The following is a 14,154-nucleotide window of genomic DNA, read 5'->3' on the forward strand; positions in this document are numbered from 1 at the left end:
GGTGTACCTACTGTAGTACATCATAGTATAATGGTGTATCTACTGTAGTACATTATAGTATAATGGTGTATCTAATGTAGTACATCATAGTATAATGGTGTATCTACTGTAGTACATCATAGTATAATGGTGTATCTACTGTAGTACATCATAGTATAATGGTGTATCTACTGTAGTACATCATAGTATAATGGTGTATCTACTGTAGTACATCATAGTATAATGGTGTATCTACTGTAGTACATTATAGTATAATGGTGTATCTACTGTAGTACATTATAGTATAATGGTGTATCTACTGTAGTACATTATAGTATAATGGTGTATCTACTGTAGTACATTATAGTATAATGGTGTATCTACTGTAGTACATTATAGTATAATGTGTATCTACTGTAGTACATTATAGTATAATGGTGTATCTACTGTAGTACATCATAGTATAATGGTGTACCTACTGTAGTACATCATAGTATAATGGTGTATCTACTGTAGTACATTATAGTATAATGGTGTATCTACTGTAGTACATTATAGTATAATGGTGTATCTACTGTAGTACATTATAGTATAATGGTGTATATACTGTAGTACATTATAGTATAATGGTGTATATACTGTAGTACATCATAGTATAATGGTGTACCTACTGTAGTACATCATAGTATAATGGTGTACCTACTGTAGTACATCATAGTATAATGGTGTACCTACTGTAGTACATCATAGTATAATGGTGTATCTACTGTAGTACATCATAGTATAATGGTGTATCTACTGTAGTACATCATAGTATAATGGTGTATCTACTGTAGTACATTATAGTATAATGGTGTATCTACTGTAGTACATTATAGTATAATGGTGTATCTACTGTAGTATATTATAGTATAATGGTGTATCTACTGTAGTACATCATAGTATAATGGTGTATCTACTGTAGTATATTATAGTATAATGGTGTATCTATTGCAGTACATCATAGTATAATGGTGTATCTACTGTAGTACATCATAGTATAATGGTGTATCTACTGTAGTACATCATAGTATAATGGTGTATCTACTGTAGTACATCATAGTATAATGGTGTATCTACTGTAGTACATCATAGTATAATGGTGTATCTACTGTAGTACATTATAGTATAATGGTATATCTAATGTAGTATATTACAGTATAATTGTGTACCTACTGTAGTACATTATAGTATAATTGTGTACCTACTGTAGTATATTATCATTGTGTACCTACTGTAGTACATTATATTATCATTGTGTACCTACTGTAGTACATTATATGATCATTTTGTACCTACTGTACTACATTATATTATCATTGTGTACGTACTGTACTACATTATATTATCATTGTGTACCTACTGTAGTACATCATATCATTGTGTACGTACTGTAGTACATTATATTATCATTGTGTACCTACTGTACTACATTATATTATCATTGTGTACGTACTGTACTACATTATATTATCATTGTGTACCTACTGTAGTATATTATCATTGTGTACCTACTGTAGTATATTATCATTGTGTACCTACTGTAGTACATTATAGTATCATTGTGTCCCTACTGTAGTACATCATATCATTGTGTACGTACTGTAGTACATTATATTATCATTGTGTACCTACTGTACTACATTATAGTATAATTGTGTACCTACTGTAGTACATTATATTATCATTGTGTACGTACTGTAGTACATTATATTATCATTGTGTACCTACTGTAGTACATTATATTATCATTGTGTACCTACTGTACTACATTATATTATCATTGTGTACCTACTGTACTACATTATATTATCATTGTGTACCTACTGTAGTCTTGTTTCTCATCGTACGGCGGGGCAGAGTAGTCGTTGTATGTTGCGTTCCACCTCAGCTCCTGTGTCTTCGTATCATACATCGTTATCATGTACTCTGGAATAGGATAGAGTATAGTACTGTAAAGTAGAGTAGAGCTGAGGACAGTAGGGTACAGTAGAACTGAGTAGAGTAGAACAGAGTTGAGTAGAGTAGAACTGAATAGAGTAGAACAGAGTAGAGTAGAACTGAGTAGAGTACAGTAGAACTAGTTGAATAGAGTAGAGTAGAACTGAGTAGAGTAGAACTGAGTAGAGCTGAGTATAGTAGAACTGAATAGAGTAGAACTGAGTAGAGTAGAACTGAGTAGAGTAGAACAGAGTAGAGTAGAACAGAGTAGAACTGAGTAGAGTAGAACTGAGTAGAGTAGAATTGAGTAGAGTAGAACTGAGTAGAGTAGAACAGAGTAGAGAAGAACAGAGTAGAGAAGAACAGAGTAGAATTCAGTAGAGTAGAATTGAGTAGAGTAGGGTACAGTAGAACTGAGTAGAGTAGAACAGAGTAGAACTGAGTAGAGTAGAACTGAGTAGAGTACAGTAGAACTAGTTGAATAGAGTAGAGTAGAACTGAGTAGAGTAGAACTGAGTAGAGCTGAGTATAGTAGAACTGAATAGAGTAGAACTGAGTAGAGTAGAACTGAGTAGAGTAGAACAGAGTAGAGTAGAACAGAGTAGAACTGAGTAGAGTAGAACTGAGTAGAGTAGAACAGAGTAGAACTGAGTAGAGTAGAACTGAGTAGAGTAGAACTGAGTAGAGTAGAACTGAGTAGAGTAGAACAGAGTAGAGTAGAACAGAGTAGAACTGAGTAGAGTAGAACTGAGTAGAGTAGAACAGAGTAGAGAAGAACAGAGTAGAGAAGAACAGAGTAGAATTCAGTAGAGCAGAATTGAGTAGAGTAGGGTACAGTAGAACTAGTAGAATAGAGTAGAACTGAGTAGAGTAGAGTAGGGTGCAGTAGAACAGAGTAGAGTAGAACAGAGTAGAGTAAAACAGAGTAGAACAGAGTAAAGAACAGAGTAGAGAAGAACAGAGTAGAGAAGAACAGAGTAGAATTCAGTAGAGTAGAATTGAGTAGAACTGAGTAGAGTAGAACTGAGTAGAGTAGAACAGAGTTGAGTAGAGTAGAACTGAGTAGAGTAGAACTGAGTAGAGTAGAACTGAGTAGAGTAGAACTGAGCAGAGTAGAACTTAGTAGAATTGACTAGTTACCCGTCTGTCCTATGGTGTGTTGTAGTCAGAATACAGTAGTATTGAATAAGTACCTGTCTGTCCTATGGTGTGTTGTAGTCAGAATGCAGTAGTATTGAATAAGTACCTGTCTGTCCTATGGTGTGTTGTAGTCAGAATACAGTAGTATTGACTAGTTCCCTGTCTGTCCTATGGTGTGTTGTAGTCAGAATGCAGTAGTATTGAATAAGTACCTGTCTGTCCTATGGTGTGTTGGGACTGATGGGAGTCAGAATACAGTAGTATTGACTAGTTCCCTGTCTGTCCTATGGTGTGTTGGGACTGATGGGAGTCAGAATACAGTAGTATTGACTAGTTCCCTGTCTGTCCTATGGTGTGTTGGGACTGATGGGAGTCAGAATGCAGTAGTATTGACTAGTTCCCTGTCTGTCCTATGGTGTGTTGGGACTGATGGGAGTCAGAATACAGTAGTATTGACTAGGTACCTGTCTGTCCTATGGTGTGTTGGGACTGATGGGAGTCAGAATACAGTAGTATTGACCTGTCTGTCCTATGGTGTGTTGTAGTCAGAATACAGTAGTATTGACCTGTCTGTCCTATGGTGTGTTGTAGTCAGAATACAGTAGTATTGACTAGGTACCTGTCTGTCCTATGGTGTGTTGGGACTGATGGGAGTCAGAATACAGTAGTATTAACTAGGTACCTGTCTGTCCTATGGTGTGTTGTAGTCAGAATACAGTAGTATTAACTAGTTCCCTGTCTGTCCTATGGTGTGTTGTAGTCAGAATACAGTAGTATTGACTAGGTACCTGTTCTTCCTATGGTGTGTTGTAGTCAGAATACAGTAGTATTGACCTGTCTGTCCTATGGTGTGTTGGGACTGATGGGAGTCAGAATACAGTAGTATTAACTAGGTACCTGTCTGTCCTATGGTGTGTTGGGACTGATGGGAGTCAGAATACAGTAGTATTGACTAGGTACCTGTTCTTCCTATGTATAGCAGTGGTGCATTGGGGCAAATGGAGTCAGATGATGATGTGGAGAGGCTGGTCTGTTTCTCTCCTGTCTGGGGGTCCACCACGAACCATACATCCTGCTTCTTACCTAAACAGGTACACACACACACACACACACACACGTTAACAATGATGTGACAGCCTCAAGACATTACTGATGTCCTGACAACACATTACTGATGTCCTGACAACACATTACTGATGCCCTGACAACACATTACTGATGTCCTGACAACACATTACTGATGTCCTGACAACACATTACTGATGCCCTGACAACACATTACTGATGTCCTGACAACAAGGTACTGATGTCCTGACAACAAGGTACTGATGTCCTGACAACAAGGTACTGATGTCCTGACAACAAGGTACTGATGTCCTGACAACACATTACTGATGTCCTGACAACAAGGTACTGATGTCCTGACAACAAGGTACTGATGTCCTGACAACAAGGTACTGATGTCCTGACAACAAGGTACTGATGTCCTGACAACACATTACTGATGTCCTGACAACAAGGTACTGATGTCCTGACAACAAGGTACTGATGTCCTGACAACACATTAATGATGCCCTGACAACACATTAATGATGCCCTGACAACACATTACTGTTGTCCTGACAACACATTACTGATGCCCTGACAACACATTACTGATGTCCTGACAACACATTACTGATGTCCAGACAACACATTACTGATGTCCTGACAGCACATTACTGATGTCCTGACAACACATTACTGAAGTCCTGACAACAAGGTACTGATGTCCTGACAACAAGGTACTGATGTCCTGACAACAAGGTACTGATGTCCTGACAACACATTACTGATGTCCTGACAACAAGGTACTGATGTCCTGACAACAAGGTACTGATGTCCTGACAACAAGGTACTGATGTCCTGACAACACATTAATGATGCCCTGACAACACATTAATGATGCCCTGACAACACATTACTGTTGTCCTGACAACACATTACTGTTGTCCTGACAACACATTACTGTTGTCCTGACAACACATTACTGATGTCCTGACAACACATTACTGATGTCCTGACAGCACATTACTGATGTCCTGACAACACATTACTGATGTCCTGACAACAAGGTACTGATGTCCTGACAACAAGGTACTGATGTCCTGACAACACATTACTGATGCCCTGACAACACATTACTGATGTCCTGACAACACAGTACTGATGCCCTGACAACACATTACTGATGCCCTGACAACACATTACTGATGTCCTGACAACACATTACTGATGTCCTGACAACAAGGTACTGATGTCCTGACAACAAGGTACTGATGTCCTGACAACAAGGTACTGATGTCCTGACAACAAGGTACTGATGTCCTGACAACACATTACTGATGTCCTGACAACAAGGTACTGATGTCCTGACAACAAGGTACTGATGTCCTGACAACACATTACTGATGCCCTGACAACAAGGTACTGATGACCTGACAACACATTACTGATGCCCTGACAACACATTACTGATGTCCTGACAACACATTACTGATGTCCTGACAACAAGGTACTGATGTCCTGACAACAAGGTACTGATGTCCTGACAACACATTACTGATGCCCTGACAACAAGGTACTGATGTCCTGACAACAAGTACCGATGTCTCTCACCAGTGTAAAGGACTCCATCAGAACTCCTACAGGGAGCAGACTGGACCAGCTCTGGGATGGTGAAGGGCAGTTTCTGGAGACATATAGACAATACTATATTATACAGTATACTATTATTATATATATTAAAATAGTATATTATTAGACTGGACCAGCTCTGGGATGGTGAAGGGCAGTTTCTGGAGAAATATAGACAATACTATATTATACAGTATACTATTATTATATATATTAAAATACTATATTATACAGTATATTATTATTATATATGTATTAAAATACTATATTATACAGTATACTATCCTATTATTATATATATTAAATGCTCTCTCTCTCTGTCCGTCTCTCTCTCTCTCTGTCCGTCTCTCTGTCCGTCTCTCTGTCCGTCTCTCTCTCTCTCTCTGTCCGTCTCTCTGTCCGTCTCGCTCTCTCTCTGTCCGTCTCTCTCTCTCTCTCTCTCTGTCCGTCTCTCTCTCTCTCTCTCTCTCTGTCCATCTCTCTGTCCGTCTCTCTGTCTCTCTCTCTCTCTCTGTCCCTCTCTCTGTCCGCCTCTCTGTCCCTCTCTCTGTCCCTCTCTCTGTCCGCCTCTCTGTCCGCCTCTCTGTCCGTCTCTCTGTCCTGTCTGTCTCTCTCTCTGTCCGTCTCTCTCTTACCATCAGTCCTTCCTTGTGTTTTCCTCCCAGGACGTAGAGACTGCCATCGTTGGGGTCAGGGAGAAACCCTGGCCTAAAAACACACACACAGTAGCAATGTTTATCAGGTGTGTGAGTGTGAGTGTGTGTGTGTGTGTGTGTGTGTGTATAGCAGAGTCACTCACTCAGTAAGGTAGACAGGTACCTGGATGATGGGATCTGGAAAAGATTTAAGAAAGATGGAATGTTCAGAATGAACAATATGTTAATTAGTACAAACATTAAGAACACCTTCCTAATACTGAGTTGTATATATTATTATACTATATATATCATTATGCCATACATATTATACTGTATTATTAAACTGTATATTATACTATACATATTATACTGTATATATTATTATACTACACTGTAGGTATATATTATTATACTATACATATTATACTATACTATATATTATTATACTATATATTATTATACTACACTGTAGGTATATATTATTATACTATACATATTATACTATACTATATATTATTATACTATATATTATTATACTACACTGTAGGTATATATTATTATACTATACATTAATTATACTATACTGTAGGTATATATTATTATACTATACATATTATACTGTATATATTATTATACTACACTGTAGGTATATATTATTATACTATACATATTATTATACTATACTATATATTATTATACTGTATATATTATTATAGTATACTGTACATATTATTATACTATACATATTATTATACTATACTATATATTATTATACTGTATATATATTATTATAGTATTCTATAAATGATTATACTATACATATTATTATACTATATATATTATTATACTATACTGTAGGTATATATTATTATACTATATATTATTATACTATTGGTATATATTATTATACTATATATTAGTATACTATACTGTAAGTATATATTATTATACTATATATTATTATACTATACTGTAGGTATATATTATTATACTATATATTATTATACTATACTGTAGGTATATATTATTATACTATATATTATTATACTATACATATTTTTTGACTGTATGTATTATTATACTATACTGTAGGTATATATTATTATACTATACATATTATTATACTATACTGTATATTATTATACTATATATTATTATACTATACTGTAGGTATATATTATTATACTATATATTATTATACTATACTGTAGGTATATATTATTATACTATATATTAGTATACTATACTGTAGGTATATATTATTATACTATATATTATTATACTATACTGTAGGTATATATTATTATACTATATATTATTATACTATACTGTAGGTATATATTATTATACTATATATTATTGTACTATACATCTTTTTTGACTGTATGTATTATTATACTATACTGTAGGTATATATTATTATACTATACATATTATTATACTATACTGTATATTATTATACTATATATTATTATACTATACTGTAGGTATATACACTGCTCAAACAAATTAAGGGAACACTTAAACAACATAATGTAACTCCAAGTCAATCACACTTCTGTGAAATCAAACTGTCCACTTAGGAAGCAACACTGATTGACAATACATTTCACATGCTATTGTGCAAATGGAATAGACAACAGGTGGAAATTATAGGCAATTAGCAAGACACCCCCAATAAAGGAGTGGTTCTGCAGGTGGGGACCACAGACCACTTCTCAGTTCCTATGCTTCCTGGCTGATGTTTTGGTCACTTTTGAATGCTGGCGGTGCTTTCACTCTAGTGGTAGCATGAGACGGAGTCTACAACCCACACAAGTGGCTCAGGTAGTGCAGCTCATTCAGGATGGCACATCAATGCGAGCTGTGGCAAGAAGGTTTGCTGTGTATGTCAGCGTAGTGTCCAGAGCATGGAGGCGCTACCAGGAGACAGGCAAGTACATCAGGAGACAACCCAGCAGTAGGACCGCTACCTCCACCTTTGTGCAAGGAGGAGCAGGAGGAGCACTGCCAGAGCCCAGTAAAATGACCTCCAGCAGGCCACAAATGTGCATGTGTCTGCTCAAACGGTCAGAAACAGACTCCATGAGGGTGGTATGAGGGCCCGATGTCCACAGGTGGGGGTTGTGCCTACAGCCCAACACCGTGCAGGACGTTTGGCATTTGCTAGAGAACACCAAGATTGGCAAAATCGCCACTGGCGCCCTGTGCTCTTCACAGATGAAAGCAGGTTCACACTGAGCACATGTGACAGACGGGACAGTCTGGAGACGCCGTGGAGAACGTTCTGCTGCCTGCAACATCCTCCAGCATGACCGGTTTGGCTGTGGGTCAGTCATGGTGTGGGGTGGCATTTCTTTGGGGGGCCGCACAGCCCTCCATGTGCTCGCCAGAGGTAGCCTGACTGCCATTAGGTACCGAGATGAGATCCTCAGACCCCTTGTGAGACCATATGGTGGTGCGGTTGGCCCTGGGTTCCTCCTAATGCAAGACAATACTAGACCTCATGTGGCTGGAGTGTGTCAGCTGTTCCTGCAAGAGGAAGGCATTGATGCTATGGACTGGCCCGCCCGTTCCCCAGACCTGAATCCAATTGAGCACATCTGGGACATCATGTCTCGCTCCATCCACCAACGCCACGTTGCACCACAGACTGTCCAGGAGTTGGCGGATGCTTTAGTCCAGGTCTGGGAGGAGATCCCTCAGGAGACCATCCGCCACCTCATCAGGAGCATGCCCAGGCGTTGTAGGGAGGTCATACAGGCACGTGGAGGCCACACACTCTACTGAGCCTCATTTTGACTTGTTTTAAGGACATTACATCAAAGTTGGATCAGCCTGTAGTGTGGTTTTCCACTTTAATTTTGAGTGCGACTCCAAATCCAGACCTCCACGGGTTGATACATTTGATTTCCATTGATAATTTTAGTGTGATTTTGTTGTCAGCACATTCAACTATGTAAAGAAAAAAGTATTTAATTAGAATATTTAATTCATTCAGATCTAGGATGTGTTATTTTAGTGTTCCCTTTATTTTTTTTGAGCAGTGTATATTATACTATAAATTATATTATACTATACTGTATGTATAAATTATTATACTATACTATATATTATTATACTACATATTATTATACTATACTGTAGGTATATATTATACAATATATTGTTATACTATATATTATACTGTATGTATAAATTATTATACTATACTATATATTATTATACTATATATTATTATACTATACTGTAGGTATATATTATTATACTGTATATATTATTACACTATATATATTATTATTATACTATACTGTAGGTATATATTATTATACTATATATTATTATACTATACTGTAGGTATATATTATTATACTATATATTATTATACTATACTGTAGGTGTATATTATTATACTATATATTATTAAACTAATCTGCAGGTATATATTATTATACTATATATTATTATAATATACATATTATTATACTATACTGTATATTATTATACTATGTATTATTATACTATATTGTTGGTATATATTATTATACTATACTGCACATATTATACTATACTGTAGGTATATATTATTATACTATATATTATTATACTATACTGTAGGTGTATATTATTATACTATATATTATTAAACTAATCTGCAGATATATATTATTATACTATATATTATTATACTATATATTATTATACTATATATTATTATAATACTATAATGTAGGTATATATTATTATACTATACATATTATTATACTATATATTATTATAATATACATAGTATAATAATATACAGTATAGTATAATAGTATGTATTATTATACTATACTATACATATTATACTATATATTGTTATACTATATATTATTATACTATACTGTAGGTATATATTATTATACTATATATTATTATACTATACTGTAGGTATATATTATTATACTATATATTATTATACTATACTGTAGGTATAAATTTGTATATTATACTATATATTATTACACTACCTATTATACTATACTATATATTATTATACTATATATTATTATACTATACTGTAGGTATATATTATTACACTACATATTATACTATATTATATATTATTATACTATATATTATTATACTATACTGTAGGTATATATTATTACACTACATATTATACTATACTATATATTATTATACTATATATTATTATACTATACTGTAGGTATATATTATTATACTATACTAGATATTATTATACTGTATATATTATTATAGTATACTATATATTATTATACTATATATTATTATACTATAGGTATATATTATTATACTATATGTTATTATACTATACTGTAGGTATAAATTAGTATATTATACTATATATTATTATACTATACTGTAGGTATATATTATTATACTGTATATATTATTATATTATACTGTAGGTATAAATTAGTATATTATACTATATATTATTATACTATACTGTAGGTATATATTATACTATATATTATTACACTACATATATTATTATACTATATATTATTATACTATACTGTAGGTATATATTATTATATTATACTATATATTATTATACTATACTGTAGGTATATATTATACTATATATTATTACACTACATATTATACTATACTATATATTATTATACTATACTGTAGTATTATTATTACACTACATATTATACTATACTATATATTATTATACTATACTGTAGGTATATATTATTACACTACACTGTATGTGGACGTGAGAGCGGGTGCTGACCTTCTTTGAGGGTCCATTTGATGTCTCCAGACTGCTTGGAGACAGCATGTAGACTCCCATCCAGAGTAGACACAAACAATAGAGACTCTGGTAGAGTTACACTCACTGACTTCACCTGGGGGGTAGAGAGAGAGAGGAGAGACTGACTTCACCTGGGGAGTAGAGAGAGAGTAGAGAGTAGAGAAGAGAGAGAGAGAGAGAGAGAGAGAGAGAGAGAGAGAGAGAGAGAGAGAGAGAGAGAGAGAGAGAGAGAGAGTGAGAGAGAGAGCGAGAGAGAGAGAGAGAGAGAGAGTAGAGACTGACTTCACCTGGGGAGTAGAGAGAGAGAGAGAGAGGAGAGACTGACTTCACCTGGGGAGTAGAGAGAGAGAGAGAGAGAGAGAGAGAGAGTAGAGACTGACTTCACCTGGGGAGTAGAGAGAGAGAGAGAGACTGACTTCCCCTGGGGAGTAGAGAGAGAGTAGAGACTGACTTCACCTGGGGAGTAGAGAGAGAGAGGAGAGACTGACTTCACCTGGGGGGTAGAGAGAGAGAGGAGAGACTGACTTCACCTGGGGAGTAGAGAGAGAGTAGAGACTGACTTCACCTGGGGGGTAGAGAGAGAGTAGAGACTGACTTCACCTGGGGAGTAGAGAGAGAGAGAGAGGAGAGACTGACTTCACCTGGGGGATAGAGAGAGAGGAGAGACTGACTTCACCGGGGAGTAGAGAGAGAGAGAGAGAGAGAGAGAGAGAGAGCAGAGACTGACTTCACTTGGGGAGTAGAGAGAGAGAGACTGACTTCACTTGGGGAGTAGAGAGAGAGAGAGACTGACTTCACCTGGGGAGTAGAGAGAGTAGAGACTGACTTCACCTGGGGAGTAGAGAGAGAGAGACTGACTTCACCTGGGGAGTAGAGAGAGAGATTAGAGACTGACTTCACCTGGGGAGTAGAGAGAGAGAGAGAGAGAGAGAGAGACTATTGTTATAATAGACACATACAGTATTATAGATAGGTAGGTAGCTGGTCTGGTCCTCATGTCTGAACAGTGTTGGATGGATGGATGGATGGATGGATTAGATAGATGGATTAGATAGATAGCTGGCCTGGTCCTCTCAGCACAAACTGGCGCTAACCAGAATAGAAAGAGTGGGAGGCCCCGGTGCACAACTGAGCAAGAGGACAAGTACATTAGAGTGTCTAGCCTCTTCACCGTTGACGTTGAGACTGGTGTTTTGTGGATACTATTGCATGAAGTCTTGTTTTTACATGCATTGAGATAGTTCCTCAGTGTACCTGGAAAATCTTTCCAGCTCTCTCTCCCTTTCGACTACCATTCAGCGTGAAAGGGAACAATGTCTGATCCAGTGGAAACGTCATAAAATAGGCCTTCCTGATTACTGATTATCCCCTTGAACAAATAGTCTGTCATTACTGATTATCCCCTTGAACAAATAGCCTACAGCTCACTGGTGCAGGAAACTGAGGTTCCCAGAATTTTTTTTTCAATGCAGCGTGTTTGTTAGCAGGAGCTTCAGGCCAGAAAAAAAAGTTAATAGTTGATACAATGTTTCAAGTTGGTTGCAGACAGGCCATGTGTAACCAATGGGATTTTTATTTTATTTATTTATTTTAAATCAGGATGTTCAAACTGCAGGCTGCAATGTTTTTATTAGTTTTTTACATCATTAGAATAAATAATTATAATAATTATATAAAAGTTACTTTTTAGGTTTGTTTCATTTTCATTTTTAGATTTGGATTGAATTTTCATTAACCACATGACAATGATATTAAAATACGAGGACGTTATTATAAACTAAATTAAACGATCCACTATGAAAATGTGGATATGAAAACCATAACCGGCACGCAGATCGGTAGATACGGTGAGATAAATGGGCCACATGAGAAAGGTTGCCGACTCCTCGTTGTAGCCTTTTTACCTTCAGGAGAGTGACGGCAGAATCTGCGAAGGCCAGCAGGGTTGGAGAACGGTAATTATTTAATCAAACAGCGTGCTTAAAGCATCAGACCAGTTCAGTACATATAGTTGATTTAATTAAAACACATGGGGTGTGTCTATATATGGGATATATATATATATATATATATATGAGAGGTTTCCTGTTCTGGAGATGAACATTAGGTGCTGTCTGATTAGAATATAAACGGGCCTGCTTCTGTTCTGGAGATGAACATTAGATGCTGTCTGATTAGAATATAAACGGGCCTGCTTCTGTTCTGGAGATGAACATTAGATGCTGTCTGATTAGAATATAAACGGGCCTGCTTCTGTTCTGGCGATGAACATTAGATGCTGTCTGAATAGAATATAAACGGGCCTGCTTCTGTTCTGGCGATCAACATTAGGTGCTGTCTGAATAGAATATAAACGGGCCTGCTTCTGTTCTGGAGATGAACATTAGATGCTGTCTGAATAGAATATAAACAGGCCTGCTTCTGTTCTGGAGATGAACATTAGGTGCTGTCTGAATAGAATATAAACAGGCCTGCTTCTGTTCTGGAGATGAACATTAGGTGCTGTCTGAATAGAATATAAACGGGCCTGCTTCTGTTCTGGCGATGTCGCCGTAAATGATCGTATTAAACTGGATTGATCTTTGATTGACTGTTATCAACCACTGCTCTCCTTGTTTTTCACCTGGAATGGAAATGTCCGTTACACCAGGACAACCTGAATAGCAAGATAACCCCCCCGTCTCCTTCTCAGCAAAGAGACCGCTTACCACATGTTGTGTGTGTTTAACCGCGACACTCCTGTATTTACTCAACAAGGGGTGGCATCATAGAACCGGACTCTGTATGGCGCCTTAAAGAGATATGTGGTCATTTAACAAGGAATGTCCACACGCGTTTCAATGTCCAATACCTTTACCATTAAACTACAACATATAGAGGCATCCAAATGGTAAAACGCCGGAGCGCGATATACCCTCTTATACCCCCTTAGTTACGTTATTGCCT

General features: G+C 36.2%; 1 protein-coding gene across 2 annotated transcripts in view; it reads right to left on the bottom strand.

Annotated features, from left to right (window-relative positions):
• Positions 1-14,154, bottom strand: part of LOC139423704 (serine/threonine-protein kinase/endoribonuclease IRE1-like) — a 41,171-nt gene that overhangs the window by 26,291 nt on the left and 726 nt on the right. For both annotated transcript variants that reach the window (XM_071175315.1, XM_071175314.1), the window contains exons 2-7: positions 11,188-11,302; positions 6,575-6,608; positions 6,411-6,483; positions 5,758-5,830; positions 4,060-4,182; positions 1,846-1,947 (exon numbers count right to left, since the gene is read on the bottom strand). In XM_071175315.1, coding sequence (XP_071031416.1) covers positions 1,846-1,947; positions 4,060-4,182; positions 5,758-5,830; positions 6,411-6,483; positions 6,575-6,608; positions 11,188-11,302 — 520 coding nt within the window. The remainder of the gene's footprint in view (positions 1-1,845; positions 1,948-4,059; positions 4,183-5,757; positions 5,831-6,410; positions 6,484-6,574; positions 6,609-11,187; positions 11,303-14,154) is intronic.

This window comes from Oncorhynchus clarkii, chromosome 13 (assembly GCF_045791955.1).
Source record: "Oncorhynchus clarkii lewisi isolate Uvic-CL-2024 chromosome 13, UVic_Ocla_1.0, whole genome shotgun sequence".
NCBI lineage: Eukaryota > Metazoa > Chordata > Actinopteri > Salmoniformes > Salmonidae > Oncorhynchus > Oncorhynchus clarkii.